Below are 26,608 nucleotides of genomic sequence, written 5' to 3'. Positions count from 1 at the left end.
ATAATGCTAGAGGACCAATGATGACACCCCCTCTTAAAGCCAACCTCACACAATATAGTAGAAAAAAGTCCACCCAAAAGTCAGTCTGTTTAAACCCCCATTGAAACCAATGGAAATGACTGGTGTGTGTGCGTGTGTAGGGGGGGGGGGGGGGGTAAGAGCTAGGAACTTGGGTCTACACTGGGCTTTCACTCACTCCCAAATGCTGGATGGACTTTAAATGCCGTGGGATGTTTTGGGTAGGGGGCAGAGCTGGGAAACTTAGGTCCACACTTGTGCCTACACTCATTCCCACCAATGTTGGATGGGCTTTTGGTGCTGAGGGATGTTTTGTGTGTACCCCCCACCCAGAACCAATTTTAGGTGCTCATCAGTCACCTGTACCCCTACACGGCACTGAAATGCACTACAATGCTAAGATGACACCCTTTTAAAGCCAACCTTCACACATAGGAGAAAAAAGTCCATCCGAAAGTCAACCCGGTTGGAACCCATAGAAATGACTGGGGGTGGGGGTAGAGATAGGAACCTTGGGTTTACACTGGTGTCTTCACCCACTCCCACCAATGCTGGATAGGCTTTGAATGCTGTAGGATGTTTTGGGTGTACCCCCACCCAGTACTGATTTATGTGCAACTCAGTCACCTATAGCCCTACCCAGCACTAAAATGCACTACAATCCTAGAGACTAATGATGACACCCCTTAAACCAACCCTTACACACTATAGGGGAAAAAAGTCCATCCAAAACCTTTTTCTAAGTGTTTGGTGGAACCCTCTATAGTAATCCAAGACCCTGAGAAGAGGTCTTCCTCCATCTGCTGCCATGACTGTACCAGCTATGCCTGGCCTTTCATCCGAGCTACTATTGTCACAGGATGAGAATTGATATCTTCATTCTGCAAGATGATGCAGTATTTCTGTGCCCTGCACTCTACAGAATTTGGTGACAGGTTCAGGCTAGTGTGGAGGTATCATCTAGATGACACCGCCAGCACATCCCTGGCATATTCCGTACATTACATTTTTATCTTGTCATTTTAAAGCTTTCCAATGAATCACGCTCAATCAAAACTGCCAGTGTAGCTTAGTCATGTGTGGTGTGAGGGTATATATCCAATCAGGTGAGCCCTCACACTATATAGTCATAGGTAGAACGTAAATTGGCCAATCCATGCATTCCAAGCAAACGTGGGCGTGGCCCCACCTCGCCAAAATCTTTTACGGATTAAAAAGGGGGCGGATCCCATAACTTTCGGAAGCCAGTCCGTAAACCCAGTCGTCATCAAGTGTGACTTCCTTTCTACCTGAGTCAGTGGGAGTAAAGTGAATCATGCGCTTCTCTTCAAAGGCGCCACTGTTTGCCATTGGGGGGTGGGGGTGTACCTGTGGCTTTCATTAAGGAGAGGAGCGCCCCCTCCAGTCCCCTCTACCCTAGGATCCTGCAAGAGAGCTGGGGCATCCGTATATGTAAACAGGACACTCGTAGTCCGAAATTAGAATCAACAAAAAAAAAAAAATGCACGCGTTGACCGCAATTAAAGCTGGCGGAAGGAACGTGTGTTCAACTAAGACAAAGACAAAGTAATAATAGAAAATAATTAAAAGCACCACGAAAATGATACAAAACAAAGAAATAAAAAGGCTGCCGGGTCTTGTTCTGTTGTCAGTGCATCAAACCCCACCTACAAAGACAGAAAGTCGTAAGTGAGTCGTGACCGATTTAAAGATGAGGTCGGTCTGGTAAAAAAAAAAAAAAAAAAGAACGTTCACCAAGTGCTTAGCGGAGACTCACGCTACTGGCGTATCCTCCGTGTGAGGACAGCCATGGTAAAAGCTACACGACCGACAGAAGCGATGCCGCTAAAAGCTGTAAATCCACAGTCACCGCACACAATGCAGCTTGCAGTTGAGGACTACCTTAGTTACATAGAGTCCTACAAAGTTCCTGAATCACCCTAGAGAAAAAAAACGATTAGTTGAAAAGTGCTCGACTTGTGATGTGAATATAAAGGACGATAGCAGGAGGAATGGCTTTACAAGAAAACACTTAACAAAAAAGAAAACATGGATTATATAACAAGCGGGAGGATAAAATGGCGACTTCAAATGGAATGTTCTGAAATGAGGTGGACCAAAAAAAAACAGAGACAGTGGTTCGTTCATCGGGACAGAGAGAGAGAGCTGTAAAGTGAGGTCTGAACCAAAAAGTTCAGGTTGAGGATTGAGCCGGTTGTCCGCCTGAGTTGTGTGCAGTTGAAAAAACAAGGTATTTGTTAGGTTCTGTGCAAAAAACACCTGTAAGAACGGACGTGCAAGGAGAAGAGAGGTCTCGTGGTCAAGAGAGGAAGGGGGGCAGCTGAGTTTTACCTTGAAAAAAAGGCGATCGATAGCAGCAATAAGCAAATGTTAGTGTGTTAACATGATTCAGCAGCCCCGGTGGATGAGAGGTGGAAAGAGGATGAAGGAGGTATTTCAGTCGTTGCTTAGCCCGATTTAGTGTGACGTCACCTGTTTGAGTGTGGAATGGTATGGTCCAAAAAGGTGATGGAAGGTTTCAGAGCGAGGGAGGAGACAGGGCAGTAAAGAAAATGGCCTCTCCCTTGCTCTTAGAGGAGTGCTCACAATGTATATGGTGGAATGTCGAAGTGGACCTCAAAAGAATGCGTAGTGGAATGGATCCAGCCAAAGCCAAAAATGGCCTGGACGCTGGGAAGAGATGGAATGACCATTGGATGGTATAGTTCTTCAAGGTGTACCTGTCACCTTTACAGAGCAGAGGCCGTGTTGCGGGCTGGAGGGCTGCACCTTTTTCTTGGGAATGCCACCTACTGGCCTACAAAACGACTTCGCTCTGGTTAGTTGATGGGTCCACTTACACACATACAAACACGAATATATTGTACAAATGAAAAAAAAAATTCAGAAAAATAAATTAATAAAAGAAGAAATCCTTATCTCAATAAATATGTGATTGACGTCCGTCCGCCGCTGGGCGGAGCTCGTTCTATCAGTAGAGCGCAGTAAGCGCATAGACAGCGTCCTTCCGATTGCCCAGCGGGGTAAAATATGGCTCCTGCTCAGTGAGCAAGTTCAGTGTCTGCGACTGTCTTGGGAAGGGGTGCATGGGGGGGGGGGGGGGGCGGAGGGACCTCGCTGTCTTCTCTCAGTCTGTAGAGTGAGAGGTCGAGGTCCGGGCCCGAGGGTTCTGGTCAATTCTGCTGCAATATTAAATTCTCCAGTTCATCAGCTGAGCGCAGAAGAAAGGCGGCCGACTCTCGGTACCCGGCGATCAGCTGTCGCACTGCTCCGATCTCGGTGGGGCTGAGCTGGGCACACGGCATTGCCCGGTTGGAGGAGTTGGAGTGGGTGCTGCCAGAAGCCACAGACTTCATGCTGAGATCAGTTGGACCTGTTTCAAGGGACAGAACAATGTCAAAGCTGGAGCAATTATCAGCTATAGAAGGATAAAAATAAAATGGTACACAGTGTACAAACTCAGTGGTCACATCATTCAAGTGGAACTAAACCCTCCTATCCTTTACAGCAAAGGCAGCTGCCATCTTACCCTCTGTTTGATCTGCATTTGCCACGGTGCTGCACATGTGATCAGTTATGACACCAACCATTTGATGGCTTGACCTTTTAACTGAGAACAGAAGAAACTGTGACAGGTATTATCCATGGCATGGTTTGAATGTAACGGTTTTGGAAAACAATTAAACCTATGGGTTTAGTTCCACTTTAAGTACACAAATATAGTACACATATACCATCAACCCTACAAAAACACCTTATTACCCTCCATATAATAATGTCAATCTGATGATTATTGCATGTGGGTATAACTTACCATTGCAGTGGTTTCCAGTTTGCAGTGAGGTGGGAGGCGCCAGGTTGCCTCCAATGGACCCGTAACCGCGATAAGTGTAGTGAAGACTTCCATTCACATAGACGGGATCCTGGGCATAGTTGGTCGCCGGCAGAGTGTAGGTGGTGGATTGTGAGAGGCCGGAAGTCTTCTCTAAGGAAACATTCTCTTCCTGGGGGGGGGGGATAGAAGGGCACAATGTGACCATATGCCATATTGAGTTGTATAGCCAGTGTTAGGAGGGAAGAATGAAGAGAAAAGAGGAAAGGAGAAGAGGAGAAAAGATAGGAGAGGAGAGGAGAGAAGACAAAATAGAAGAGTAAAGAGAAGAGAAACGCGAAGAGAACAGCCAGTGTTGGAAGGGAAGGAATGAAGAGAGGAGAGGAGAAAAGAGGAGAGGAGTAGAGAAGAGAAGAGACCAGACAGTGTTGGGAGGGAGGGAATGAATAAAGAAGAGGAGAGAAGAAAAAAGAGAAGTGAGGAGTGGAGAGAGAAGAGAAGAGTGAAGAGAAGAGTGAAGAGAAAAGTGGAGAGAAGAGCGGAGAGAAAAGTGGAGTGTGATGTTTTAACACCAAGTATAGGCAAACAGCAAAGAGCTTGAACATGAGCCTGGTGTTTATTCAGCAGCATCCATCTTACAACTACCACAGCTCACATGATCACACGACTAAAACTGTTAAAGTGACACTAAAGGTTAATTTTTTTTTTAAATAACAAACATATCATACTTACCTCCACTGTGCAGCTCGTTTTGCACAGAGTGGCCTCGAACCTGCTCTTCTGGGGTCCCTCGGTGGCTCTCTCGGCTCCTCCCCAGATCAGATAACCCCCTGGGAGAAGCGCTCGCCCGGGAAGTTGCCTTGCAGGCGCGCTCCCGAGTCCAGCATTCGGCGTTCATAGGAGGACTCATCACTGGATTTGGCCGCATCACTGGATTTGATTGACAGCAGCGGGAGCCAATGGCTGCGCTGCTATCAATCTATCCAATCAACAGCCGAGAACCCCCAAGCAGAGAGACGGCGCGTCCCCTTGGGACAAGCTCGAGGGTTCAGGTAAGTAAAACGGGGGGGGGGGCTGGTCACTGACAGGTGTTTTTTCACCTTAATGCACCCCTTTAACTTCCTAGTTAGTTTCCTAACATGCATAAGGAACTAGGCATAACAATTGAACATAAAGAATACACATCATTATCTTCCCTCTCAAGTATGAAACATTTAATATGAGACAAAGTCCCTCCATATATTTGGTTTAATAGCTCGACCATAGCGAGAGAAAGTAACCACTGGCTCATCATCCGTAGGATTGGAGTCCAGTTGAGAGTCACTCCCAGCATTATCACATGCTGATACGTTTATGCTGTCCTCGGTATCCTCAGTAGACTCAATATCCGTGTTTCGGACTTAGGTGCCATCATGGGCTTGTTCTTTATCTCCATTGTCATCCGGTTCCTCTAATGATGTATCCGCGGCAGTGTCTGGACGAAGATGTTTCGTCTCAGTTTCTGTCCACACTTGGTCTCGATTATATATGATTTTGGTGAATTGGCTTCTTTGATAATTCGAGCAGGTTCCCATGTAGTCCCAGTGACTCTGTGTCGCACAGCTTGCCCAGCAGAGAGTGGACGAAGGGATTTTGTAGATTTATCAAAATACAGTTTTTGTCTTTTCATGTTTATGATCCTCTGAGCTGTTACTCGATCCTTTGGAATAGACTGAAGCTGCAATTTCTGTGGTGCAATAGGCACTGTGGTCCTCAGTGTTCTACCCTTTAGCAGCTGTGTGCAGGTGAGCATAAACCTTCAATAGATGTTGCACGATAGTTCAACAGTCCTAGGTACACATCCTGCCCTGATGATTGCTCTTTCAGTATAATGGACTTGGCTATGCCAACATACCTCTCTGCTAGACCATTGGCCTGTGGGTGATAGGGGCTGGTGGGTTTCTGGCTGATTCCCCATTCACGCAGGAAGCACTGGAACTCAGAACATGAGAATTGTGGGCCATTATCAGACACAAGTTCTTCACACACGCCATGTCTTCAAAGTATCCAGTCGCCAGTCTCTGCCATGCCCGTGAAGGAGCATTCCACGGTGTAAGAGGTTCTTTTGCATTGTGTTTAAAATGTTAAAACATCACACGGTACCAGTAGTTGGGTCAGAAGAGTTATGGCAGCAAGCAGCAACACAAAGAACATCCCTTCCCTGGATTTGGACTGTATCTGAAAACTGGTCACAATGGAGGGAGCTGATAGAGCTTATGTTTGCAGGACCAGATGTAGACAAATGGACTGGTCAGCAGAAAGCAGCTCACTTTCTGATATGCGTGGGACAAAAAGGACGTGATATGTGTAGGGTTGCCACCTGTCCAGGATTCACCCGGACAGTTCGGGTTTGGAATCATGCATCCGGGTTTCAGACTGCCTGAAACCCGGACACATTATTCAGACTGCACTATGGCTTCCCAGCAGGGTTGTTGGCTGCAGTTGTCTAAGCTGAGAGTGTCTGTTACACTCTTTTTCATGCTGCCCAAAGCCAACACTAACAACCCCCCCCCCCCCCAAATACACACACAGATGGGAGAGGAAAGAGGGCTCGATCTGCACCTCTTCCTCCCGCCCCTACCCCTCTGTGTTTGCCCACACTCCAATCCCCAGCGCTGTGCCCCAGAAAAGGAAAGTTGGGTCCGGAAATTAGATTACACTAAGGTAAATCAGGGTTCTCAGAGCACCCCTTACATCAGAGTTCCCCTTTACACCAGAGACCACAGTGTTCCCCCTTACATCAGAGTCCTCTCCGTACATCAGAGTTCTCAGTGTTCCCCCTTAAATCGGGTTTCCCAGAGCATCCTTTATGTCAGAGTCCCCAGAGTTCTCCCTTACATCAGAGTCTGCAGAGTCCCCCCTTACAGTGAAAGGGAACTCTGTGGACTCTGATGTAAAGCTGCGCTGCTAAAGTGTTTGGGTTTGACTTGAAGAAAAAGTGGCACCCCAGATGTCGAGGTGCTGAGCCTGGCAAGCAAGTGGGGAGATCACTGCAGAGGACAAAAAGGAAACAGAGGTACTGTTAGCAAAGTTTGAAGCATACTGCAACCCAAGAAACTCCACAGTGCAAAGATAACTGTTTTATGAGAGGAAGCAATGTGGAGGTGAGTCTGCGGATGAATGGGGGACACAGCTGCGCTTGTTTGCCAAAGACTGTGCTTTCTATGATGCCGGAGATATGATAAAAGTCCGCATTCTGATGGGCAGTAAGTTTAAGGAAGTTCAGAAAAAGCTGCTGCAGGAAGACGACTTAAATCTTGAGAAAGCCATAAGGATTACCAGAGCATATGAAATGTCAAGAAAGGACATGCAGGTACTGGAAGGAGCACAGCTCCAGATTAATACTATAGAAAATCACAGCAGCAGATATGGGCAAGAAAGAACACACAAAGGAATAAAGGGAACCTATGGCACTGGGACAAGTAACACACAAACAGCGTGTGGATATTGTGGAAACATGCACCAAAAAAATAGTGTCTGTCCGGCATGGGGGCAGATACGCAATAAATGCAAGAAAAGAGGAAATTTTGCCAGGGTGTGTAAACTGTCTTCACAAAACGGAAGGTCAAAACAGTGGCGGCTGGTGCTCAAAATTTTTTAGGGGGTGCAAACAAACTGAAAAATACTGAACACCCCCCCCCCCCAATCAATTGCAGCCTTACTGTGCCCATCAAATGCAGCCACTGTGCCCATCAAATGCAGCCACTGTGCCCAACAAATGCAGCCACTGTGCCCATCAAATGCAGCCACTGTGCCCATCAAATGCAGCCATTGTGCCCATCAAATGCAGCCATTGTGCCCATCAAATGCAGCCATTGTGCCCATCAAATGCAGCCATTGTGCCCGTCATATCCAGCCACTTGTGCCAATCAAATGCAGCCACTTGTGCCCATCATATGCAGCCATTTGTGCCCATCATATGCAGCCACTTGTGCCAATCAAATGCAGCCACTTGTGCCCAGTATATGCAGCCATATGTGCCCGTCATATGCAGCCACTTGTGCCCAGTATATGCAGCCACTTGTGCCCATCAAATGCAGCCAGGCGCGTCCCCCAGCTCGGCTGTCGCTTCACTAACCCCCCCACCACAGCCGGTCCGGTGGCATTTACCGCTCGTGTGGCAGGGCTCTGCTCCTCTCCTGGAGTGACGGGAAGCGGCGGCTGCGGCTCCCGTGTCCGCTTGGCTCCTCAGGCTCCCTCCGCCGTGTCTCCTCTTCTGCCAAAGCGTTAGGCATCCAATAGGATCACCTAATGCTTTGGCCAATCGGGAGACAGGTCTCACTGACCTGCCTGCTGATTGGCAGGGAGGAATGTTAGTGTAAAAATAGCGAAAGTTAATTCGCTATGCCACACAACAGGGTGGGATTGGGACGCAGTGCTCTGTGCCCCGAGCCCACCCTATTTTGAAGCCTATTAGAGCCTCTGGCTCTAATCACATGCTTCAAAATACACACCCCCCGCTTATACCTGCCATAGTATTTCATGTGTCTGGCGTCCTGAAAGGGGCCGGGCACATGAATAGGGAGAACAGCGGAGGTGTCGGGGGGGGGGGTGGGGGGGGTGGCGGCGCCCATGCGCCCACAGTGCACGGGCCGCCACTGGTCAAAAACACGTTCTGTACACAGAGGACAATGCAGGCTCAGACTGCACCCCGATATATCTTGCAGCAGTACAAAAAACACATCAGTCTGCAGATGAAGCAACTGTAACATTACAGATAGGGGCTAACAAAACTCCAATCACAATCAAAATAGATAGAGGAGCACAAGTAAATTGTGTGCAAAGCCACATATACCTGGAACACCTTAGTAATGAACCCCCCTTAGAGACTCAGGACCTACCAAAACTAATGGGATATGGGGGTGAAAAGCTGAAATTAATGGGTCGCTGTCATGCAAAATGTTCTTACAAGGGATCTGAAAAGATTTTACAATTGTTTGTGATAGAAACACAAGCCCCGTCCGTGCTAGGTCTCAGAACAAGTAAAGTGAAATGACTGTGGATGGTGGGCACAGAGGTCTGACAGGGGCTGACATTAAACGTGAGTACTGTGATCGATTCAAGGGCCTGGCGTGCCTCCCGGGTGTAAGCCGCATACGTATAAAAGACGGTGCACAGCCTGTTATTCATGCCCCAAGGAGAATACCTTTAACTCTTGTGGATAAAGTCAGACAAGAATTCTTTTATTTTATTTTTTATTTTTACAATTTAACCTTTTAAATATTTATATAGGAGAAGCGGCTGTCAGCTGCTTTATTGAAAGCCACACAGGGAGATCAGTGCCTGTCCCGGCCCGCACCGATCACCTGTGAGTAGTACTAGTATTGTTATCGGTATCAGTGCAACCCTAATTATAACTATACTAAAATTACACCCAACTGAGCAGAAACTGATTTCTGTGAAATGCACAGCAGGCAGATTCCACAGAGCTCCATGCATGTGCGGTGGGTGGCTCTGCTTCCTGAATCTGTGCCCCTCCCTCTCTCTTTCTCTCTGTATGATGTATCACCAATCAGATTCACATGCCTAAGCCAAGCATTGATCACACTGTGAGAAAGCTTTCTGTTTATGAGAGGCAGAATGAGGCTTGCACTGAGTGTGGTTGGGAACACCTCTTGTGCTTTACAAACTGATAAGAAACGGTGTTCTCAGATTACTGACAACACACATCTAATGCACAGCTAGACAGTTTTTTCCCAATACTTCCAGGGACAAGGGGCGGTACATTACCTGAGCGGACTGATAAACTTCTAGTCTCATCCTTTTGGCGGCTTTTCTTGACTCGCTCTCGCAGGCTGCCGCCAGAATGTTCTCCGCCATGGCTGAGGTTAGATGAGGCGGAGTCGGCCTGGCCTGGAAACACAAATGGCATTAAGTATAAGAGACAAGTGAGCGATATCACACACAAAACCGACGGACCCCTAATATGAACTATACCTGCCTATAACACATCTCATCAGGAAGAAGCACCGCAGTTGTGGTTTTAATTTCCACTAGAGACATGTTCTCATACTAATATGGCTTCTGTATGACTGTGGTGGGGACATTAGATTGTCAGCTCCTTTGAGACATGACCTGGCATGATATAGTTTGAAGGACTAGCTAGTGCTTCATATGACATCATGAGCCTGACATTCAAAGAGCACATTCACTATTCCTCCCACTGACACCAACAATGTTGCAATATTCCTCCCACTGACACCAACAATGGTGCACTACTCCTCCCACTGACACCAATGATAGGGCACTATCTGTCAGAAAGACCTGAAGCGCTGACTGTTCTCATACTAATATGGCTTCTGTAGCATTAGATTGTCAGCTCCTTTGAGACATGACCTGCCATAATATGGTTTGCAGGACTAGCTAGTACTTCCTATGACATCATGAGCCTGACATTCAAAGAGAACATTCACTATTTCTCCCAATGACACCAACAATGGTGCACTATTCCTCCCACTAACACCAACAACGGGGCACTATTCTTCCCACAAAAACACCAACAATGTTGCACTATTCCTTCCACTGACACCAACAATGGTGCACTATTCCTCCCACTGACACCAACAATGGGGCACTATTCTTCCCACTGACGCCAACAGTGTTGCACTATTCCTCCCACTGACACCAATGATAGGGCACTATCTGTCACAAAGACCTGAACAGCTGAACTGTATGCTGTCTACCGGGCACTCGGGTTCGGCACATCATGGATCTGGTGGACAGATTACTGGTATCGGTATCATGATAATGAAAACGGTATCATTAGCAGTAATCACCATGGATTCATGAAGAATCGTTTTTGCCAAACCAATCTAATAACCTTCTATGAGGAGGTGAGTTGCCATCTAGATAAAGGAAGGCCCGTAGACGTGGTGTATCTGGACTTTGCAAATGCATTTGACACAGTTCCCCATAAACGGTTACTGTACAAAATAAGGTCCGTTGGCATGGACCATAGGGTGAGTACAAACTGGCTACAAGAGCGAGTTCATAGGGTGGTGATAAATGGGGAATTAAAAATAAAGGATTACCACCCTAGATGAATCAAACAAGTGAAATCTAAAGCAAAAAAGCAGCGGCTTAAAAGTGAGATAAGCACTATAACAATAAATAAACAAATGAAGCCGCGCTAATATATATAAAAATGAACCAAAAACCATAAATGATAATTTCAGTGGAATTGGGCATATAAAGTCCTTCAAACACAGGTGAATGTGCATATGTTATACATTGAGACTGGTTGAAACAGCACCTGAACACCACTCAGACTTGTGAACCTCCACCACATGAAATACAAGCTTACCAGGCTTACAACCCAGCCAGGGCCTTTATCCAAGGGATGGGAATTGCCAACACACAGTGATTCTTGGTATGCAGTAAACAGGACATCAATCAAGGATAGGGCGACTCCGTTATTTGTTTGCCATGGACAAGGCAGTATTACCCAATAAAAGAGAACTCACCATAGTGTAATACATAATGCACAGGTTTAATAAGATGAAAAATTGCACTTACACAGAAGGCATTGAAAATGGCATAAATGATAAAAGAGCCAGCCGGCTAGCGAACACCCGTCCTCTCGGGAACTCAGAGCGATGACGTCAGCACAGCACTCCTCCCAACGTGCGTTTAGTCACAAACTGACTTCTTCCTGGGGCACTTTATATGCTCAATGCCACTGAAATGATCATTTATGGCTTTTGGTTCACTTATGCTGCGTACACATGGGCGGACTTTCCGACGGACTGAATCCGGCAGACAATCCGACCGTGTGTGGGCTGCATCGGACTTCCGACGGACCGTTTCGGTCGGAAATCCGACGGACTTTAGATTTGAAACTTGCTTCAGATCTTTCCGCCGGACTCAGTTCCTGACGGAAAGCCCGTTCGTATGTATGCTGGTCCGACGGACCAGATACGACGCAAGGGTAGGGTACTACATTTCGCACTCACTGCAATAGGAAAAACAAATTTTCCTATTGTGGCGAGCGCGGGACATACCAGGCCCTTAGGTCTGGTATGGGTTTTAAGGGGAACCCCCTACGCCGGAAAAACGGCGTGGGGTCCCCTCAAAATCCATACCAGACACCGATCCGAGCACGCAGCCCAGCCGGTCAGGAAAGGGGGTGGGGACGAGCGAGCGTCCCCCCCCTCCTGAACCGAGGCCGGGTGATATTGCCCCGCCCCCTTATGCCGTCACAGTCCCAGCATGCCCAGGGACTGTGATGGCATAAGGGGGCGGGGTCACCGCCTATATAAGTCATAGCGGAGCGCTCAGACAGCATTACAGCCGGAGAGAGCGTCGTGTCAACATCAGAAGAAGGGAAGAAGGCGACGCAGAAGTCCGGGCCACCGCTAGCAAAAGAGCGGCAGAAGATAGCGGAGGAGCCGGCAGAAGAACCAGACAATGGGAGAAGAGGCCGGAGAGAGCGGAGAAGAACCGGACGCTGGGAGAAGAGGCCGGAGAGACCCCCGAAGTCGGAAGAAGACCCCCGAAGTCGGAAGAAGACCCCCGGAGCCGGAAGAAGACCCCCAGAGCCGGAAGAAGACCCCCAGAGCCGGAAGAAGACCCCCGGAGCTGTCTAATAAATTACTTTAAAAAACTGTGTACTGTGTTTTTTTATTAATACTTTTTCCCTAGGTGAATGGATAGGGGTACGATAGGGGGACCCATGAAACCCATGGTTTCATGGGTCAGCAGCCATGATTACCGTGGTCAGCACACTAAGGGGGACACAGCCAGGATCAACCAGATATATTACAACATAGAATGGGACAAATGACACCACACAAGCACTATGTGGTTTAACATGCCTTAAAGGAACAGGATGTTATTTTATTATTATTTTTTTTAGGGTTACAACCTCTTTAAGTTATGCCAAAGTTATTGCCAAATAAATAGGCCCGGAGTGGAAATGTAAAAATTGCTCTGGTCTATGGGTGTATACAGGTGCAAGAGATGTATGTTTTGCTCTATATCCTGCTCTGTACATTGGCACAGCATTCACAAAGTCACACAGATTGTGAGAGATACAATCACTCGAGCCCATAACAAAGACACACAGAGAATTGTACGCCTGGTAACTCACACAGACCCTGAGAGCATCCGGTCTCACCATCTCCATGCCGTTCTTCTTCATGCGCCGGCAGGACTTCAGGTAGGTGCGGATGCGCTTTCTGGCCCGTTCTTGGAATTCTGGGAACTGGCGGCTGCACGACTCGATGATGGCCTGTATCTTTTCCTTGGGTTGCTTGGAGATGGGGACCATGCGGTCCAGGTTCTCGTCCACAAAGAGGCGCACAAACATCTGGTGTTCAGTAGATGGAAAAAATGCCATTTATTAAGACAGCTGATGCCAGTGGGCATTCCATTTTTACAGAAGAACATCGCCAAGTGCTATAAGTTTCTATAATAGCCACATAAATAACACTAATGCAATTTTAAAACAATTACGAGCCTTTGTGAAAAATACGATTTTTGTACTCACCATGAAACCCTTTTCCTGGAGTCCGCTGAGGAAAAAAGGAAGACTTTAACCTTATGGATATATTGCCGCCTACAGGATGGCAAAAAAATGTAGGCTAGCCTAGGATAGTCACTTCTACTACCGCCCTACCTCAGTTTATTAGCAAATCAGTACCAAGAGCCTGATAATAAACACTGAGGGAAGGGACCCCTGTCTCTCAATGAACTACAGGAAAAGGTTCCGGTGAGTCTTTGCAGATGACACCAAGCTATGCAGTGGAATAACGTCCTTACAGGATGTCTCCGATTTACAAGCCGACCTCAATGCACTGTTTAATTGGGCGACTATGTGGCAGATGAGGTTTAATGTTGATAAATGTAAAGTTATGCACTTGGCGGCTAAGAATATACATGCATCATACATACTAGGGAAGTACAACTGGGGGAATCCGTGGTGGAGAAGGATCTGGAGGTTTTGGTAGATCATAAGCTCAATAAAAACATCCAATGCCAAGCTGTGGTTTCCAAAGTAAGCAAAGTCCTTCCTTGTATTAGGAGAGGTATGGACTCCAGAGAGAGAGATATCATCTGTACAAATCATTAGTAAGACCTCATCTGGAATATGCAGTTCAGTTTTCGGCACCGGTTCTCAAAAAGGATATCAGGGAACTGGAGAAAGTGCAGAGAAGAGCAACCAAACTGATAAGAGGCATGGAGGAGCTCAGCTATGAGGAAAGATTAGAGGAACTGAATGTATTCTCTCTTGAGAAGAGGCGATTAAGGTGGGATATGATCAACATGTATAAATATATAAGGGGTCCATATAGTGAACTTGGTGTTGAGTTATTCACTTTACGGTCAACACAGAGGACAAGAGGGCACTCTTTACCTCTGGCGGAAAAAAGATTTAATCTCCAAATACGGAAAGGTTTCTTCACAGTAAGAGCTGTGAAAATGTAGAATAGACTCCTTCCAGAGGTGGTTCTGGCCAGCTCAGTAGATTGCTTTAAGAAAGGCCTGGATTATTTCCTAAATGTACATAATATAACTGGGTACTGACATTTATAGGTAAAGTTGATCCAGGGAAAATCCGATTGCCTCTCGGGGGATCAGGAAGGAATTTTTTCCCCTGCTGCAGCAAATTGGATCATGCTTTGCTGGGGTTTTTCGCCTTCCTCTGGATCAACTGTGGGTATAGGATTGTGTATATGGGATTATATAATATTATTTTTATTTATTTATCTATTTATTTTTATGGTTGAACTAGATGAACTTGTGTCTTTTTTCAACCTGACTAACTATGTAAAAGTCTTATTTTCTTTCTCGTCCATTAGGGACACAGAAAGACTTTAAAGTATACTCTAAGTTCACCTTTACAGAAAATCTTCAAGGTGACCTTACACTGGACTCCCTCCCCATGCGCTCTCCATGTTTCGGCGCTGAATGCCTCTTGTCTGTACACGCTGAGAGGTACAGAAAGGAGATTAAGCGGTGGGGACTTCAAATCCTCGGACTGGTGAAGCGCAGTTCTGGTACTTGACAGAGCAGGATCATGGGACTACGGCACAGCGGGCCACGGGGATGGGGTCCAGTGTAAGGTCACTGTTTTATTTCATATATATATATATATATATATATATATATATATATATATATATATCACATTATATTACCAAAAGTATTGGGACACCTGCCTATACACGCACATGAACTTGAATGTCATCCCACCCACCCTTTTCAGCTATAACAGCTTCAACTCTTCTGGGAAGGCCGTCCACAAGGTTTAGGAGGGTGTCTATGGGAATGTTTGACCATTCTTCCAGAAGCGTATTTGTGAATTCAGCTACTGATGTTGAACGAGAAGGCCTGGCTCTCAGTCTCCGCTCTAATTCATCCCAATAGTGTTCTATCAGGTGGGGGCCAGGACTCTGTGTCGGCCAGTCATGTTCCTCCACCCCAAACTTGCTCATCCTTGTCTTTATGGACCTTGCTTTGTGCTCTGGTGCGCAGTCATGTTGGAAGAGGAAGGGGCCATCCCCAAACTATTCCCACAAAGTTGGGAGCATGAAATTGTCCAAAATATCTTGGTATGCTGACGCCTTAAAAAGTTCCCTTTATTGGAACTAAGGGGCCAAGCCCAACCCCTGAAAAACAACCCCACACCATAATCCTCCCTCCACCAAATGATTTGGACCAGTGCACAAAGCAAGGTCCATAAAGACATGGATGAGTGAGTTTGGGGTGGAGGAACTTGACTGGCCTGCACAGAGTCCTGGCCTCAACCCGATAGAACACCTTTGGGATGAATTAGAGCGAAGATTGCCACCCAGGCCTTCTCGTCCAACATCAGTACCTGACCTCACAAATGTCCTTCTGGAAGAATCCCATAGACACACTCCAAAAGCTTGTGGACAGCCTTCCCAGAAGAGTTGAAGCTATTATAGCGGCAAAGGGTGGGCCAACTCAATATTGAACCCTACAGACTAAGACTGGGATGGCATTAAAGTTCATGTGCGTGTAAATGCAAGCATCCCAATACTTTTGGTAATATAGTGTATGTCTCTTATGAGTCCAAACAACTGTTTCTGAAGATCAAAGAGAATCAGACTCAAGTCTTACGGAGTCCGTGGGGAACTGACAGAGGAAGCTACATGGTAGTCCCCTGTAAAAATGTTTTAATCAAAACAGTGAAAATCCAACAGATATAAAGAGAAGAAACCTGACCATTAATGCTGATGAGAACCAAATGCTGGGCAAGGCCAACATGTATGAAATCGAAGATTCGATTTACAGAGAAACTCCTGTGTTGGAAGGCCCAAAAACTCACATAAATATAGTCTATAAATATAGACTTCATGGGATGTAGATTGCATAGCTTTGAGCATTGTAGGAATCACAGACTCATAGATGACCATCCAAAAAGATCTGGCAGTGCCCACAAAATGTCTGCCAGCAGTCTTACCAGGTCGGCGAACCACAACTGCTTGCCCCAGTCCAAAGCAATTAGGATCACCCGGACACCCTAAATCTCGATCCTGTGGAGCAGATAAGGAAGAGACATCAGGGGAGAAGATGCATAGATCATGGTGGTGTTCTAATGTAATGGAGCCACCAGAGTATGCTCTGCTTCAGCTAGTGGATGCCTTCTCCTGGATCAAAACCTGTCTAGGTTACTGTTGAACCTGTGGGCCAGGAGTTCAACATTGGGTGTCCTCCACCTGCGAAACTTGGCTGCTGGCTGAGGAAATTAGCCTGCTAATTGTCTATGCTTGGGAATGAACAAGACTGACAAGGCTGTGAAGTTCTACCTCAGGACAGGATCCACTCTACAGGATCCACTCTACTCTTGCCGCAGGGAGACTTCTGGTCCCTCCCTGATGGTCGATGTGTGCAATCATTTTGTTATTGCCCCTATGAATCCGAATCAAATGATCCTTCTGCAGGGTGGTCCAATGCTGCAAGGGCAGCCAATAACCCAAAGTTCCAGGATGTTGTTGGGGAGATAAGATTCTGAAGACGACCAAGTCCCCCGCACCAACAAGGCTCTTCCTTAGTCCAACCGGCTAGAATCTGTCAAGAGGATCTTCCAAAAGATTGGAAGAAAAGACTTCCCTAGTCAAGAAGCAGATGCCTGTGCCACCCAGGGCTGGTGCAAGGATTTTTGACACCCTAGGTGAAACCTAATTTTGCTGCCCCCGATCCACCCTGACTCCACCCCCTTTGCCCTGCCCATGTATACCCCACCTTTTTAATGAAGTACCCATCAAATGCAGCCCACCAGCGCCCATCAAATGCAGCCTCACCAGTGCCCATTAAATGCAGCCTACCAGCGCCCATCAATGCAGCCTACCAGTGCCCATCAATGAATGTTTGCTTGCTTCCATTCATTTGGGAGTCAGGACACAGACACAGTCCTCTGGCGCCACTACACCTCTGACACTATGTGCGAACAGAGCGGCGGCTGCTTGCTGATGCTGAGACTTAGTTGCTTGCTGCAGAGAGAAGAGAGTAGGAACACCAGTGGCCGGGCGCCCTAGGCAGCTGCCTAGTTTGCCTAGTGGTAGCACCGACCCTAGTGCCACCAACTTGTTCCTCTTTGTCAACCGAGTCAGTCTGTCCAGAGGCCACAGTGACTTGCCCCATGACAATAGAATATTGCATTGCAGATGCCTGGAGTGAAAGTAGGCAAAGTGAACTGCCTTTGAAGGAGGCTACCATCTGCTACAAGATGCAGCATGGCTAATAATGGGGCCGAGCATTTTTGTGATCACCCAAGGTACAGACGAGAGGCCAAAGGCCAGAAACTTGTAGTGTAGGGGCCCCACAGCGATGCAAAAGAAGCACTGGCAAGGTGGGGGCATGTAAGTAAGCATCTTTGATATCCACAAAAAAAGTCTCCCTGGTTAGGGGTGTAATGACAGATTTGGTGTTCTGCGATCCAAGATGGGGAAAAACTCCCCATTTGGGTTTGGGGACAGCAAGCAGCATGCCGAGTTTAACTTCTAGAATAATTTTTCCATGAGTAATGGGGGAATGACACCTTGATTCAGAAGACTGAAGAAGGCCTGATGGAGATCTGCTAGTCTGTGGATTGGGGGGACATGAGGCTTCCAGCAAACATTACAGCTAACATATACGATGCAGACATTTGCTCTTCACATTCAATCAACAAGGAAGGATTTTGACCGGTAAGACTTAGTTTGACAAAGTAAGGTCACGGCCAGAATCGGGGGCCAGGCAGGACTCCATAATCAGGACAGAACTCCAGAAATAGCTTAGCAGTTGGGTCATTAAAGGTAGATGCTTCCTCCACTGGTATGGTAGTTGCCTTGTTAAGAGAGGACACTACAAGATCCATAGTGGGAACAGACCACTTCTGTACAAAGTCCTCCCAAAACAGATACAAGTCTAGCTCCTCCTCCTCTTATAGGCGGCAGCATAACCCGAAGGTACGAGAATTCCTGTGTCCCTCAATTGATGAGAAAGACTTTTTCTCCTTTTACTTGGTATGAGACACTTGCGGTCCTTGTACACCAAAATGTGCTCATATGCTAAAAAAAAGGAACATGCTGATAGACAGGGGTCTCAAACTGGCGGCCCTCCAGCTGTTGCGAAACTTCAAGTCCCATGAGGCATTGCAAGGCTGACTGTTACAAGCATGACTCCCACAGGCAGAGGCATGATGGGACTTGTAGTTTTGTAACAGCTGGAGAGCCGCCAGTTTGAGACTTCTGTGATAGAAGAAGAGAGCAGAGTAACAGATGAGCTCTTAAAGCTGACCATACATGGGTCGAATTCTGAACAAATTCTTTCTTCGAAAATTGCATATATGAATTTCCGCTCGCATTTCACACCATTAGAGGGGGGGGGGGGACGTCCGATTTTTGTGCAGCCATCAAATCTGATTGATCGGGCATGTTAGAAATTTTTGGAAAAACTAACAAATTTCTTTTAATTAATGATGGGAGAAACGTGCGAGAAATTGATTCAAAAAAGAAATGCGCATGACCTGTGTCTTGCAAAGAAAAGAAGATTCCCAGCCACAAAATTTCTTTTGTGTAGCAGCATGAGGTGAAATTGAAGGCTTGGTTGGCCGAATTTCGAAATCAATTGTGGCACCATTGGATTACAAATTTCTAATTTTCAAAAAAAAAAATTTGTTTGGAATTTGACCCATGCATTAGTCTGCTGCTTCTCTTTTCTCTTGCAGCGAAGACAAAGCTAACCTTATGTCCCGTAAAATAAAAGAAGTGCCGCAATCCCACCCAGCCAACCTAGTGTAGACTTCATAACGGCCTCAGCCCACGAGTCTCCGCCAAAGCCGCCTCCACCGACATGTTTCACTCCGCCCACCAGCGCTTAATCATAGGCCCTATGGTAGGCGGGGTAAACAGGTCAGGGGGTGTGGCTTTGGTGGAGACTCGTGGGCTGAGGACTAGTCTACACTAGGTTGGCTGGGTGGGAGTGCGGCGCTTCTTTCATTTCTGCATGCATTGCTTTGGATGAGCACCTTTGGCAGCCGGCACACCTCTCTGGTGACTGCGGGAGTTTGGTTTCTGGCGTTCATAATCTAGCACTGAGCTTATGTCTTGTAACTCACATTAAAAGCTTTCAGACGTTCAGGGTCCAGCCCCTCCGTGTCTGTGATGCGGTCGTTATCTTCGTGGTCGTCGTCATCATCGTCATCCACAGCCGCAGCTCTGCCCGCCGACAGGTCCTCTGCGCAGCCGCTAACTTCTGTCACTTCTGTCTTAATGGAGTCGTAACTTCCTGAGCTGTACGGAGGGGACTGGCAACAATAAAAAAAAGAAGGGGATCAGTAAATTGTCTACCGATTGACACCTTTCCCAATGCATGTGGGAACATTTAAAGTTGCACCCAAACAAAATTGATGTCCATTTTCCCCACAAATAGAGCTTTCTTTTGGTGGTATTTGATCGTCTCTGCGGTTTTTATTTTTTGCGCTATAAACAAAAAAAGAGCAACAATTTTGAAAAAAAGCAATATTTTTTACTTTTTTGCTATTATAAATATCCCCAAAAAATATATAAAAAAAACATTTTTTTTCCTCAGTTTAGGCCAATATGTATTCTTCTACATATTTTTGGTAAAAAAAAATCACAATAAGCATATATTGATTGGTTTGCGCAAAAGTTATAGCGTTTACTAAAAAGAGGACAGATTTATGGCATTTTTATTATTAATTGCGGCGATCTGCGATTTTTATTGTGACTGCGACATTATGGCGGACACATCAGACACTTTTGACACTATTTTGGGACCATTGGCATTTATACAGCGATATAAACATCCCTTGTAATAGAAAAAAAAGCATGACAGGACCTCTTAAATATGAGATGTGGGGGTCAAAAAGACCTGAGATCTCATATTTACACTAAAATGCAATTAAAAAAAAGACCCCTTAAGAGCTATGGGTGGAAGTGATGTTTTGACGTCGCTTCCGCCCTGCAATGGTATGGAGATGGGTGGGGGCCATCTTACCCTCACTCGCCTCCATACCAAGCAAGGAACAACATCCGATCGCCTCTGCCGCTGCCAACGGATCCGATCAGTGGCGGAAGGCACCAGAGAGCGCTGGGTGGGGCGCCCACTCCCGCCGCCGATAAAAGTCATCTTGCGGCGAATCCGCTGCAGAGACCACTCTTATCGGAAAGCGGACCGCCGGCCAGAACAACGATATTCCTCTTCAAACTTAGGACGTATATCGGCATGCGGCGGTCCGTAAGTGATTAAAGTGGTTGTAAACCCCTTCACATACCCAGTGAAGTGACTGGCCTCAGGTGATACACAGAGATGAAACAAATCCTCCTACATAAATTGTACCTGTTTATCTGCAGCCTTCTCTTCTCTATATCTGTTCAAACTCCAGAATTTATAAAGCTTGTCTGGGAGTTCAGAAAAAAAAGGGGGCGGGGAGCTGAAGTTACAGTCTGCAGAGCTCAGTGAGAGCGGATTGGAGGGAAGGGACACGCCCCCTTCACACACAGCACACAGGAACAGAGCTGAGGCTTTCAATCACAGGCTGCGTGCTGGAGATATCTCCCGTCACCTTTTATCTCTTGGTGTCAGGAAAACCTGCCAGAAGAGATTAATGCAGATAGCACTTGACAATCTCTAATGACCTGCACAATGGACTCCCATGACTAACCCTGCCCCCCCCAAATAAAGACAAGCTGCCTGCCTGTCACATTGACCCTCAACCTTCATTTCCCAAAAAACTGAGCAGTGACATCACTGCACCAGGAAGGCCAATAGCAGCGTTAGAAGCAATGCCTTTCTTTGAACGAATCCATAATTTAAAGCCCGCATGAGTGCCCCCATAGATAGCGGCTTCCTATGGGGGCACTCTGAAGAGGGGGGGGGGGTTAGGAGCACCAGCAGGGGGCCCCAGAAAAGGAGGATTGAGGCTGCTCTGCACAAAACCATTACACAGAGCAGGCAGGTAAGTATAACATGTTTATTTACACAGATGTGTAAATAAATATGTTCTCTTCAGTCTCCTCCCCCTAGTGATCCCCTCAGACTGTACATTGTAACGCTGAAGCAAATCAATCCAGCCCATAACTCCTTTTCAATATTTTTTTGGGGTTATCCCATAAAGGTGTATCTCCTAATTCCCCCCACAACGAAGTTGAAGGGCACCTACCTCAGAGGTGGCTTTCAGGGCGTATTTGCCGCGGCTTCGCAGGGCCTCGGCGTCGGACGGATACAGCGGGACCCCCGGGGAAGGCCGGACTTTGTCACTGAGGTTGATGGGCAGCTCTTCCGACGTGGCGGTCAATTCCAGGGCAGGAGCAGCGGGGTTCCCATTCATGTCAGGTAGGGTGCAGTTGAGGGCGGAGCTGGCGGGGGCTGTGGACGGGTTGGCTACAGAAAAGGGGTTCCCGTTGCAGCTCTCCGAGGAAGACTCATCTGAAAAGGGACAAAGCCAGATCAACAATGGTTCAAATCCACACAAATACAGATTTCCCCTTAAAGGGACCCATTCATACCCGGGCTTATATACTGAGCTGGGAGGTCAGAGGTCACCTACAGTAGAAGTTATGCACACTCAGGAGCTTGGAAGCAGCAATAAAATGATGTAATGTGATGGTCTTCCTACATAACCCATTTTATTTGCATCCAATCAGGCAGCTGCGTGTACACCAACCCGCTTTCCTTTTCACCTTTATGGTGCTGCACTACGCTCTATGCTCCCGCCACTGCCCACTTTTACTGTTTGTTTGCAGTGCAGCTCACAGGAGCCTTCAGGGGAGAAGCAGGAAAAGCTGGAAGTCTGTCATCATGGGGTCCCTGTGCTTCTCTGTGCAATGCAGGCAGATCATGGCTGGTGGGTGGGGCCAGCTGGAGGGGTGCTGCACATAGCTTCCTAAATACATCGCAGCATAGGGACAGTCAGAGCTAGATGGTGTCGGGTGTCCTCCAGACAGGAAATGATGTGGGCTCTATCTAAATGGTTGGCTTGCAGTAGCTTTTAATGCACAATATAAGAAGCTCACAGTGTGCAGTGAAATCAGTTTAAGCCAGGGGGTGTCAAACTTCATTTCATCATAGGGTGCATCTGCACTATGTTTCCTATCAAAGGGCCGGTTGTATCTGTAGGACTAGATGTCCAGAGCACCCCCCCCACCTTCCTTACATCAGATATCAAGAGCACCCCCCCACCTTCCTTATATCAGATATCAAGAGCACCCCCCCACCTTCCTTACACCAGATGTCCAGAGCACCCCCCCCCCACCTTTCTTACATCAGATGTCCAGAGCACCCCCCACCTTCCTTACATCAGATGTCCAGAGCACCCCCCACCTTCCTTACATCAGATGTCCAGAGCACCCCCCACCTTCCTTACATCAGATGTCCAGAGCACCCCCCCACCTTCCTTACACCAGATGTCCAGAGCACCCCCCACCTTCCTTACATCAGATGTCCAGAGCACCCCCCCACCTTCCTTACACCAGATGTCCAGAGCACCCCCCCCCCCACCTTTCTTACATCAGATGTCCAGAGCACCCCCCACCTTCCTTACATCAGATGTCCAGAGCACCCCCCCCCCCCCACCTTCCTTACATCAGATGTCCAGAGCACCCCCCACCTTCCTTACATCAGATGTCCAGAGCACCCCCCACCTTCCTTACATCAGATGTCCAGAGCACCCCCCACCTTCCTTACATCAGATATCAAGAGCACCCCCCCCACCTTCCTTACATCAGATATCAAGAGCATCCCCCACCTTCCTTACATCAGATATCCAGAGCACCTCCCCCCACCTTTCTTACATCAGATGTCAAGCACCCCCCCACCTTCCTTACATCAGATATCAAGAGCACCCCCCCACCTTCCTTACATCAGATGTCAAGACCACCCCCCCCACCTTCCTTACATCAGATATCAAGAGCATCCCCCACCTTCCTTACATCAGATGTCAAGATCACCCCCCCACCTTCCTTACATCAGATGTCCAGAGCACCTCCCCCCCACCTTCCTTACATCAGATGTCAAGCACCCCCCCCCCCCACCTTCCTTACATCAGATGTCCAGAGCACCCCCACCACCTTCCTTACATCAGATGTCCAGAGCACCCCACCCCACCTTCCTTACGTCAGATGTCCAGAGCACCATCCCCCACCTTCCTTACGTCAGATGTCCAGAGCACCCCTCACCTTCCTTACATCAGATGTCAAGCAACCCCCCCACCTTCCTTACATCAGATGTCAAGAGCACCCCCCACCTTCCTTACATCAGATGTCCAGAGCACCCCCACCACCTTCCTTACATCAGATGTCCAGAGCACCCCCCCACCTTCCTTACACCAGATGTCCAGAGCACCCCCCCCCCCCCCCACCTTTCTTACATCAGATGTCCAGAGCACCCCCCACCTTCCTTACATCAGATGTCCAGAGCACCCCCCACCTTCCTTACATCAGATGTCCAGAGCACCCCCCCCCCCACCTTCCTTACATCAGATGTCCAGAGCACCCCCCACCTTCCTTACATCAGATGTCCAGAGCACCCCCCACCTTCCTTACATCAGATGTCCAGAGCACCCCCCCACCTTCCTTACATCAGATGTCCAGAGCACCTCCCCCCACCTTTCTTACATCAGATGTCAAGCACCCCCCCACCTTCCTTACATCAGATATCAAGAGCACCCCCCCACCTTCCTTACATCAGATGTCAAGACCACCCCCCCCCCACCTTCCTTACATCAGATATCAAGAGCATCCCCCACCTTCCTTACATCAGATGTCAAGACCACCCCCCCCCACCTTCCTTACATCAGATATCAAGAGCATCCCCCACCTTCCTTACATCAGATGTCAAGATCACCCCCCCACCTTCCTTACATCAGATGTCCAGAGCACCTCCCCCCCACCTTCCTTACATCAGATGTCAAGCCCCCCCCCCCCACCTTCCTTACATCAGATGTCCAGAGCACCCCCACCACCTTCCTTACATCAGATGTCCAGAGCACCATCCCCCACCTTCCTTACGTCAGATGTCCAGAGCACCATCCCCCACCTTCCTTACATCAGATGTCCAGAGCTCCCCCCCACCTTCCTTACATCAGATGTCAAGCAACCCCCCCACCTTCCTTACATCAGATGTCAAGAGCACCCCCCACCTTCCTTACATCAGATGTCCAGAGCACCCCCACCACCTTCCTTACATCAGATGTCCAGAGCACCCCCCACCTTCCTTACATCAGATATCAAGAGAACCCCCCCACCTTCCTTACATCAGATATCAAGAGCACCCCCCCCCCCAACCTTCCTTACATCAGATGTCAAGAGCACCCCCACCTTCCTTATATCAGATGTCAAGAGCACCCCCCCACCTTCCTTACATCAGATGTCAACAGCACCCCCCACCTTCCTTACATCAGATGTCCAGAGCACCCCCCACCTTCCTTACATCAGATATCAAGAGAACCCCCCCACCTTCCTTACATCAGATATCAAGAGCACCCCCCCCCCAACCTTCCTTACATCAGATGTCAAGAGCACCCCCACCTTCCTTATATCAGATGTCAAGAGCACCCCCCCCACCTTCCTTACATCAGATGTCAACAGCACCCCCCACCTTCCTTACATCAGATGTCAAGAGTACCCCACCCTCCCTTACATCACAGTCCACCCCCTTACCTTGTGCTGCTGCTGGGATGGAGCTAGGAAGCAGGAAGGTCTTGGTCTGGAGGAGGATCATAGGGAGGGCTGGAGTTAGTTAAGGGAAGGGGGAGAGGAAAGGGGCTGCACAAGAAGGCACAAAATCTGTAGGAGGAGTTTTGTCCTCACTGCTGAGATGGGGGCAGAGACAAAGGGGTGCTGCGGCTGCACAGAGAGGCACAGGATCTGTAAGAGGAGTTCCGTCCTCCTCACTGCTGAGACGAGGGCAGAGACAAAGGAGTGCTGCGGCTGCACAGACAGGCACACGATCTGTAGGCGAAGTTCTGGCCTCTCTGCTGCTGACTTCTGAGACGGGGGGGGGCAGAGATGAGCCTCTCTGCGGCTGCACGGAGAAACACAGGATCTGGCAGAGGAGTTCTGTATTCTCTGCTGCCAACTTCTGAGACAAGGTGGGGGGGGCAGGGACGAATGGGGAGGCTGCAGTTGCAGGAGAGGTGCAAAGGATTCGGCCCGCGGGCCTTGTGTTTGACACATGTGGTGTAAACTATTTGAGCACATGAGAGGAGACGGTACAACTGTGCAAGGCTTCACTCGTCTACATTTCCCGTAACCAGGAGCTCCGATGTCTGTTATGCATTCTCAGGAGCTGGGAGACAGTGCGGGAGGGTAGGAGATCTTTTGCTGCAAAAATAATTTAAAAACAAAATATTCAGAGCTCTGCACTAACCCGGCCAAGACAGGTTCCCTTCATGTAGTCATTGCATCCACCGCTTCTCTGCAGAGGCTGCTGTGAGCTGCAGCGAGCATGGCTGCCGGTAACATTTTATTTCCACTAATGCAAATTCCATGTGCCAGGTCCTCATAACGGGGAGTCTCACAAATAGTCTCCAAAACATAGAAGAGACCGCTTTAAAGTTTTAGCCTGAAATATCAGTTTTGGGGAACTGACTCTTTAAGCCGATGAAGATGAAAGACGCAGTAACGAGTTCTTTTGGGTAATGAGACCGATCTGCAGATGGAGGGACCAGATCTGCCCGGAGACTGGAGCTCTCATCAGATTAGGGCTGCCTCCTTTACAGCAAAGCCTCATTCCTCTTCCGAGGGAATTTAGCTAATTCTGGAATGGAAGGACAGCGGATTATTTCCTAGAGCCGTAGAGCGTCCGACATCCAAGGAGAAAGAAGGAAGGAAAACAAGGGGGAGGGGAAATCCTGGAGAATATGCAACAAAAAATGCCATCTCACACCTACGGTGTGCCATCTGCACTGGCTGGAGACTCCAACTAAAGGGCCGCTGACTGTACGGTCCAAGCCGCATAGGTCAGACGTGTGTTTGGATAACAGTAATGGCCCAATATGGAATGTCAGGAGATGGCTAGAAAAGAAGATATATAAAATAGAGGTGGTAAGGGAGGAGCAATATTCTCCAGAACAAACCTGAGAGCCAGGAAACCATATTTCCAGAAGGTCAGCAATGGCAGCACTTTGATTCTATCATGATGGGTTACTTTTAAAGCAAGGGTATCAAATTGCATTTCATCGTGGGCCACATCAGCAGTATTGCTGGACTCAAAGGGCCAGTTGTATCT

At 47.9% G+C, this 26,608-nt stretch overlaps 1 protein-coding gene across 4 annotated transcripts in view; it reads right to left on the bottom strand.

Annotated features, from left to right (window-relative positions):
- Window positions 1-1,745: 1,745 nt before the first annotated feature.
- NOL4L (nucleolar protein 4 like) overlaps window positions 1,746-26,608 on the bottom strand; it is a 57,888-nt gene continuing 33,025 nt past the window's right edge. For 2 of the 4 annotated variants that reach the window (XM_073607286.1, XM_073607282.1), the window contains exons 3-8: window positions 21,543-21,808; window positions 19,476-19,664; window positions 12,999-13,217; window positions 9,641-9,763; window positions 3,854-4,043; window positions 1,746-3,412 (exon numbers count right to left, since the gene is read on the bottom strand). In XM_073607286.1, coding sequence (XP_073463387.1) covers window positions 3,213-3,412; window positions 3,854-4,043; window positions 9,641-9,763; window positions 12,999-13,217; window positions 19,476-19,664; window positions 21,543-21,808 — 1,187 coding nt within the window. In that variant the 3' untranslated portion in view covers window positions 1,746-3,212. The remainder of the gene's footprint in view (window positions 3,413-3,853; window positions 4,044-9,640; window positions 9,764-12,998; window positions 13,218-19,475; window positions 19,665-21,542; window positions 21,809-26,608) is intronic. The other 2 variants (XM_073607283.1, XM_073607284.1) reach the window with 2 other exon arrangements.

The sequence above is a fragment of the Aquarana catesbeiana genome, linkage group LG12, assembly GCF_042186555.1.
Source record: "Aquarana catesbeiana isolate 2022-GZ linkage group LG12, ASM4218655v1, whole genome shotgun sequence".
Classification (NCBI taxonomy): Eukaryota; Metazoa; Chordata; class Amphibia; order Anura; family Ranidae; genus Aquarana; species Aquarana catesbeiana.
This window is presented reverse-complemented; position numbering and strand designations above follow the sequence as displayed.